Genomic DNA, 7,183 nt, shown 5'->3' on the forward strand with positions numbered 1-7,183 from the left:
TTTCCTCTTTCAGGGCACCGAGTGGGGCTGAAAAAGGTTTTTAATGAGGCGGACTCGCGGTGCTGCAATATAATAAAGATAGTGGAGATATACATCTTTTTCTTCGACAGGCTCGGGGGCCTGCGCCCAGAAGTTACAATATATATATACATTGCCGACGATTACAACTTGCAAAAAATATTTCGCCTTGGTGCAAAGCACCTTGCAAAGTAAATGAAGATACAAAATAGTGATCAACAAAAAAGGCTCGGGGGCTAATACCCGCAAATATAGTATACTCAATATAATTTACTTGCCTTGGTTCAACCTCGCATACACAATAAAGAAAATCGCCACCGAAACACTCGGGGGCTACTCCCATCGGGAGCGCTGGTCGCGCACCCGATAGATATGAAAAGTTCGAGAAAGAATGACAATATAGCGGCATAAGGCGTTAAAGTGTTGAGCCTACAACCAAGCACTAGTCCTTGGCTGTAGCCTCGGGGGCTACTCCCATCGGGAACGCTGTTCGCGTGCCCGATGAAATTATAAAAAAAAAAAAGAGAAAGAAGTGAGCATATTTTTGAGTTATACAAATAACTATATACTCTCATCGGGAAGGCAAAATAAGTCATCCGTTGACTCAATAAAATGTGCTATTCCAACAGCCGAAAAAGCACTCGACAATATATTCTCAGAGCGCCAAAGTCGCGAATAATCTCTGAATGCCGCAAAACTTTGCGAAGGTAAGACCCCAGATCCGTTCTGAGCGGCGTGGCACCGTCTCTGACGTCGATTTGCTACTTTTTTCCGTATCAACAGATACGAAGAAAAATCCTAACAGACGCGTTAGGTACCCGATAAAATATGACTGGGACTTGACAGAATGGTAAGACCTTAAGCGGCACCTGTCAAAGTTAACACCAGTATCCCGGGATCATGTCCACGGACGTAATCTTGAAGTAGGTTTTTACGGATTGCCACTAGAGCAGTTAACTAGTACTTGATCCGTCAGATGAACTAGCCCCAACTACCATTATCCCTGTACAATATATAATTGTGTGTCTAAAGATATGCAATAAAATCAACAAAGTTATTGGATGATTGTAAAAGTTGGAAATTTTCCCTGAATCTTCGATTCAAGCAAAATCTCGGGGGCTACTGACATAGGCATCCCCAATTGGCCTGCCGAAGATGGTACCCGGGGTTTACTGAAGGCCCACAAGTCGAAGAATATGAAGTTCGGAAGCCCAGTAAGTATCAAAGAAAGTTAGAGTTGTATTACGAAATATAGAGACTTGTAATTTTACGGGACGGGTTAGAAACCCTCCCGGACTCTATAACTTGTGTATTACGAATCCCTCGGCTCCGCCTCCTATATAAGGGGGAGTCGAGGGACAAAGAGAGGATCGAATTCATTGTCAACATAACCCTAGTTTCTTAATCGTCGAGTATTTTTCGGCTGAAACCTTCGAGATCTACTTGCCCTCTACTTCCAACGAAACCCTAGTCTATAATACGTAGGCATTGACAAGTTAATACCTTGTCACCGAGGGGGTAACCCAACCTATGTAATCAGAAATTCCGTGAACTAGGACCTGGGAAAACAAACCGGAGTAACTGAGCTGAGAGAAAATTTAATACTCCCACTCCGGTGCAGATGCAATTCTCTCATAGCTACTGTAAGGCAGGTTGATAATGTCTTAATGTGTTCTGAGCGGCTCTTGATGAGCGAAGACGCTGTCCTACAGGGCGATCTTTTGAAGAACACACCTATATGAGTGACACTACTGGTCATAGTGTGGGAGATTTAGGTGAATCTCTAGTAAGCTCATGAAAGGCCAAGGAGTATGACTTATAAGCTCCACCCGAGGGGAAGGCTATGGTAACCTAGTACCGTGCCGGTATTGAGCAAAACTTGCTGCACAAAGACTGACAATTCAAGGCATAGTCCATTGTTCAGTTGTAGTCAAGCGTAGCACCTTGCCTAAGTGGAAGTTCAACTTAACAGTCTCCACCGAAGTGCGGGTATATTAAACGGTGAATGGAACTAATGTGTCATCTCGATGTGCATATGAGATCGATGGGGGATTGTTAAATGTAGATGGGCTGCAGCCCAGTAAGGCAGCCCATTTAGTCTACAATTCCTGAAATCTCAAGGCCCATCACGTTGGCAGCTTGGGACAGCCTTGGGGGACAAAGTTTAGTCCCATATTGCTAGTTGGGAGAGAGTTGGAGTGGTATATAAGGGCTGCTGTTCTAGTCATTCCAAGTGAGTGAGAATAGAAGGAGCCCTCGCGCACTCCTCCTCCTCCGCCCGCCCGCTCGGCTCGGCTCGGCTCGGCTCGTCACGCACGTTGCGTTTCGTGACTCGAGTTCGAGTTCGAGACACACTCAAGGAAGCCTAAATTTTTGCTTGGTGCACCAACTATGTTGGGTACGTGTCGACCTGCATGTGCATGTTCGCCGCGTGTCCCTGGCTTCCTACGCGTGTCAACGCGGTCGGGTCGGCTTCCCATGCTATACAAGGAGACAGATCAGATCTAGAGATACATACAGTTCTCAGAAATCTCTAGTCGATCTCTCTCGCGAAGTTCCTCTAGTCTTCCCCATCCCGGCGACTGCGTGCACAGCCGTCCGGGAGAGCAGGCCTCCGAAACTCCGTCCGTTGAGATCCTGCACCGCGAGACGGGCGATAAGGTTTTGGGGAGCGTCTCGGCGCGGCTGCTCGCCTGCTGTTCGTCTTCTTCTTCGACGATCCGGCTGCTTCATCGACAGATCCGACTACACCATGGGCGACATCAACAATACCCATGGTGGTGGTGGTGCTGCTGCTGGTGCAACCTTCCCGGTCGCGATGTACGTGCTTTTCCTCTCCTACCTTGCACTGCTACTTGTTTCATGTTGAGATGTGATGCATGTGCTTAGTCTGATGTGTATGGTTAAGTATGCTTGTGCATCTGTAATGTTGTTTTCGGTAATTAAACTCACACGGAAATTCTAATAATCCATCATCTCAATCTTACAAATTTCTTATTCTACATTTTTCCTATCTTATAAATCAAAGGGTCTACAGGACGAAATGTAAACTTTGTCGACGGTTTACTATGGATGAAACATCAGATACTGTTCATATCCCAGGAGACGTTCAGAAACCAGCTGACGTCGACGCCAGGCAACGTGAACCTGATAGGTTTCTCGCGTGTCAGTCTCTGACCGTGGACCGTTCACCACCCACCGCGCCGCCGCCGCCGCCATCGCATGATGCGGCCAGCGCCGGCGCTCGCCGGCGGCGGCAGGACGCTCGCGAACATTCTCTCCGCCACGGAGTGGATGCTTCCCACCGCGGCCACCCAAGTCCACACCGTCTCCGTCCTCCCCTCCCACCAATCCTCCCCTCCTGACAACTTCGCCTTCTCCAACCTTACCACGGCGCCTAAGAGCAGCGGCGGTAAAGGGGAAGAGCGGGGGATTCCGAGGTTCGACGTGGTGCGAGATGACCTCCTCCACCCCCTCGCCAACGGTAACAAGGCCCGCAAGCTCGACGCCTTGCTGCCGCTCCTCCGCCGCCGCGGCGCCACCGACTTGGTCGGCACCCCCTCCACATTATTGTCATCTCAATGTCTCATTTTCTGCTCTGATGGTGTATTCACTTGTTCGATTGCAGATAACATGCGGGGGTTGCCAGAGCGCTCATGCGGCAGCCGTCGGTGAGATTGATTATCCATCGGTTTTCTAAAACTGCTATGAACCCATGACTGTCTGACCATGTGAATTTCGTTGTTCGATTCCCACGCCCCATGTATCCCTGGAAATTTTCTTGTCTGGCTAACATTGTCCTGCAATTTAGCAATTTGATTCATATGCTTAAATGACACTTCAGTTTCATTCACACTTATCCCCTTCCCGTGTGTCAGCGGTCCATTGTGCGGAATGGGGAATCAGGTCACACCTACTGCTGAGGGGAGAGCAGCTAGATGTCCCGACAGGCTACAATTTGATCTCCTTGATGTTTGGCAACGTGACTTATGCTGCCCGGTCAGTCTATGCACATCGAGATGAGATGCTTTATGAGCATGCCAGGAAGGTTGCTGGTACCAAAGGTACAGTGCTGTGGGCTGATGATATTGTCAGAGATGATTTTGCTGTGGATGAAGAGATTCTTCGTGAGAATGATTCAAAAAGAGTGGTGATTGTAAAGGAAGGGGCTGGTACTGTTCAAGCTCTTCTAGGTAAATGATGGATTGTGCTGTGCTCGAATTGCAGCTCTACATTCATCAGTAAATAATTTCAACAGCCGACCAATTCAATAGACTCAACTTCTCACACATTCTTCCTTGATATTTTAGCTATAGTTGATTGGGACTGAACATTTACACCCTGAGCTTTTGCATTAGGTTATCCGGTTTTGGTCCTACAATGTTGATTCTTTATCGCGAAAGGAACGTTTTATTCCAGCTCTGCATAATAGGTGATCATTGCAAATATTTCACGCGATATCATTGCTTTTTCAGGTGTTATGCGGCTAGTGGAGCACCTCTCTAATTTGTCATCATTTCAGAAAGACGAAGAAGTCCATATCGTTGTGGATGCTGGGACAGGCACAACAGCTGTTGGCTTAGCTCTTGGAGCGGTATGTTTAGGGTGCGTTTGATAAATTGACACTACTGGCAAATATGGACTTACCTCATAGAGGAATGGAATGAGAAACATTCTATCAAATTTCCTGTAGACTTCAAAGTTTAAATTACTGTCGGTAAAAAATACATCTTGCATTTATCATCTTAATCCATTGTTGTTGGTGATACTTCTCAAATATCTAGAGCACACCAGTGAGAAGATGAATTTAATTTAATCTCAAATAGAGAAAAGACGGATAAGAATTTAATTTGTACTTTGGAAATTTTATCAATAATTCCCTAGTTTCTTCAGTACTGCCTTTTCCATGCATCTTAGCTAGAGATCACATCTTTTTATCATTGACTTCCTTGCAGACTTCATTGGAGGGTAACTGCTGTCATGCTTGCTGACACACTTGAAAGATATCAAGAACAGGAGAAATCCCTGATTTCTGATTTTAAGGGGCTTTGCCATGAAGACTGCCGCGACGTGATCGGGGCAGATGGTCTAGTTCACTGGGTGGACCGCTTTTCACCAAGAAAGTATGCTCTAGTCAAATACTCATACTGCTCAATATATGGTGCATTCCAAGCCCTGCAAAACTGCTAAATATACGTGGCCATTTATTTATTGTTTCTCTTATTGGTATCATGAATGTGACTGCAGATACCCGTTGCACCTTTTCTCTACCTTTAACACGTGATTTTTGTCGGCGAACCATTCAGTCCTTTTCATGTCTTCAGAATCTTAGACTTTGCACTTTAGCAATGGCCACTTTTGTGCTCATTTTTCTTCCTTTCAGATTCGGCAAGGTGTTGAGTGGCGAAATCTCGTCGTGCCGCCACGTCGCTCAGCAGACCGGCATCCTTCTTGACCCCGTGTACACCTTGGCCGCCTGGGAGCAAGCTGTCGATCTATGCCGTGGAGAGGACAGAGGAGCGAAAGTTGTCATGATCCACACCGGCGGAACCCTCGGCCTGTTTGGGCTGGCGCAAAGGTATCCCCAGCACTTCTCCGCAGCAAACGGGCAATCTTAAGCAGGCCAACAACACGCGGTGGCTCTGCTCAGAGAGGTCTGAAAGCGGTTTCGCTGGCTGGCTGGCTGGCTGGCATAGCTTGCACGCAAGTTCCAAAGAATTGCATAGCTTCGACGCTGCGATTTGCGTGCTGAAGTGGTCGGTGCAGTTGTCACTCCGGACATGTGTAAAGCAAACTTTTCTTTTTTTTTTTGCAAATGAACTGAGAAGCGAACTTTGAGCTTCAGACGTGATTTTTTCCCTTCCTACAGATTATGTTGGAGTCAATCTTCAGTTTAGAAAATCGAAGATGTAGTCTCTTGTTTTGATCCCTTTGCTGTTTCATTGAACATACCGCATGTAATTTCTCCGGATAAAGGCCGAGCAGAAATGACACTATATGACTGACAGATAAGGAAACCACCGCAATCAAAGCAAAGACCACACGAACGCCGCGACGTGGCGTGTGCCGCGCGACGCGCGACGCGCGTCACTCTTGTGTCCTTTCTAAAGCCAGCCCGACGGAAAAATCGGATAAACAAAGATCGTCACGCTCACCAGTCGCCACACGTCTCGCCGGCTGCGACGCTTGCTCATCTGCACGCATACGCATCTATGGCCGCGGAAGAGGTGGCGCCGGGCACGACGGCGACGTTCCGGCGCGTGTACGAAACCCTCAAGGCCGAGCTTCTTCGGGACTCCGCCTTCGACTTCAACGAGGACGCCGTCCGGTGGCTCGACGCCGTGAGTGCTACTTCTGTTTAGTTTTCTCCCCCTGTTCTTTTTTGTAAGAGACGTCTTCCATTGGAACAGAACTGGCAACCGGTCGATGAAACATAACTGGCACTGTGATGCCCAACCAGTTTGAAACTTTACAAAACAACTTACTCCTAGCAAAGTTTGTGAAGTTCGAACCTATGGAGTGAACATAATCTCAAATTCTGAATCAAGTGGGCTGTGGTTTTACTAATTATTAGGTTGTACACGTTTGCTAGAAAAAAAATATCATTAATTTGTGCACATTTTCTCTTGGCAGATGTTAGATTACAACGTGCTCGGTGGTAAGCAAACATTTGCATTTTCAGACAATGGAGTCCCGCCCATAATGGTACACCATTTCCCCCCTTCCGTATCAACTGTTTCGGAATCTCTGATGGACAGGAAAACTGAACCGTGGCTTGGCGGTTATTGAGAGCTATAAACTGTTGAAAGCTGGGTCTGAACCGAGTGAGGATGAATTGTTCCTCGCTTGCATTCTTGGCTGGGGCATAGAATGGGTATGCGACAAGGCCTCTGATTGAGTATTGTGAAACCATGATACCATGTGTGACTATCTTACGAATTGTTCTCTGGGGTAATGTGCAGCTTCAAGCTTATTTTCTAGTTCTTGATGATATTATGGATAATTCTCAAACCAGGCGAGGAAAGCCTTGTTGGTATAGAGTACCAAAGGTCTGCCAAGTAACTCTTGTTGCTGTGCTTCTACTAAAGCAATACTTCGTGAATGGTCATGTTCAAATATGCTACTATGTTTTCCTTCTTGACTCAAAGATCAAGTATTGAAGGGG

General features: G+C 46.8%; 2 protein-coding genes across 3 annotated transcripts; both read left to right on the forward strand.

The window, feature by feature from the left end:
- The first annotated feature begins 3,234 nt into the window (after positions 1–3,234).
- Positions 3,235–6,006, forward strand: LOC124665258 (putative D-cysteine desulfhydrase 2, mitochondrial). Of its 2 annotated transcripts, XM_047202678.1 has the most exons (7): positions 3,244–3,567; positions 3,647–3,689; positions 3,897–4,211; positions 4,494–4,623; positions 4,974–5,141; positions 5,402–5,802; positions 5,888–6,006. In XM_047202678.1, exons 1-6 carry the CDS (start codon positions 3,244–3,246, stop codon positions 5,634–5,636), a joined length of 1,215 nt encoding a protein of 404 aa, XP_047058634.1. In that variant the 3' UTR covers positions 5,637–5,802; positions 5,888–6,006. The 2 variants fall into 2 exon arrangements, with proteins under 2 accessions (XP_047058635.1, XP_047058634.1); XM_047202679.1 differs by having other exon boundaries at positions 3,235–3,567; positions 5,402–6,006.
- A 214-nt stretch (positions 6,007–6,220) lies between these two features.
- Positions 6,221–7,178, forward strand: LOC124663307 (farnesyl pyrophosphate synthase 1-like). Its single transcript, XM_047201032.1, has 4 exons — positions 6,221–6,359; positions 6,652–6,676; positions 6,777–6,892; positions 6,981–7,178. The coding sequence occupies exons 1-4, from the start codon at positions 6,231–6,233 to the stop codon at positions 7,176–7,178; spliced, it is 468 nt and encodes a 155-aa protein (XP_047056988.1). The 5' UTR covers positions 6,221–6,230.
- The last annotated feature ends 5 nt before the right edge of the window (positions 7,179–7,183 follow it).

The sequence above is a fragment of the Lolium rigidum genome, chromosome 6, assembly GCF_022539505.1.
Source record: "Lolium rigidum isolate FL_2022 chromosome 6, APGP_CSIRO_Lrig_0.1, whole genome shotgun sequence".
In the NCBI taxonomy this organism is placed as follows: Eukaryota; Viridiplantae; Streptophyta; class Magnoliopsida; order Poales; family Poaceae; genus Lolium; species Lolium rigidum.

Coding starts and splice junctions, on each gene's coding strand:
- LOC124665258 (XM_047202679.1), top strand. CDS start 3,241: ATGATGCGGCCAGCGCCGGCGCTCGCCGGCGGCGGCAGGACGCTCGCG. Junction 3,690..3,896: donor CGCTCATGCGGCAGCCGTCG/GTGAGATTGATT, acceptor CCCGTGTGTCAG/CGGTCCATTGTGCGGAATGG. Junction 4,624..4,973: donor CTTGGAGCGGTATGTTTAGG/GTGCGTTTGATA, acceptor ACTTCCTTGCAG/ACTTCATTGGAGGGTAACTG.
- LOC124663307 (XM_047201032.1), top strand. CDS start 6,231: ATGGCCGCGGAAGAGGTGGCGCCGGGCACGACGGCGACGTTCCGGCGC. Junction 6,677..6,776: donor AGATTACAACGTGCTCGGTG/GTAAGCAAACAT, acceptor TCTGATGGACAG/GAAAACTGAACCGTGGCTTG. Junction 6,893..6,980: donor TTGGCTGGGGCATAGAATGG/GTATGCGACAAG, acceptor GGTAATGTGCAG/CTTCAAGCTTATTTTCTAGT.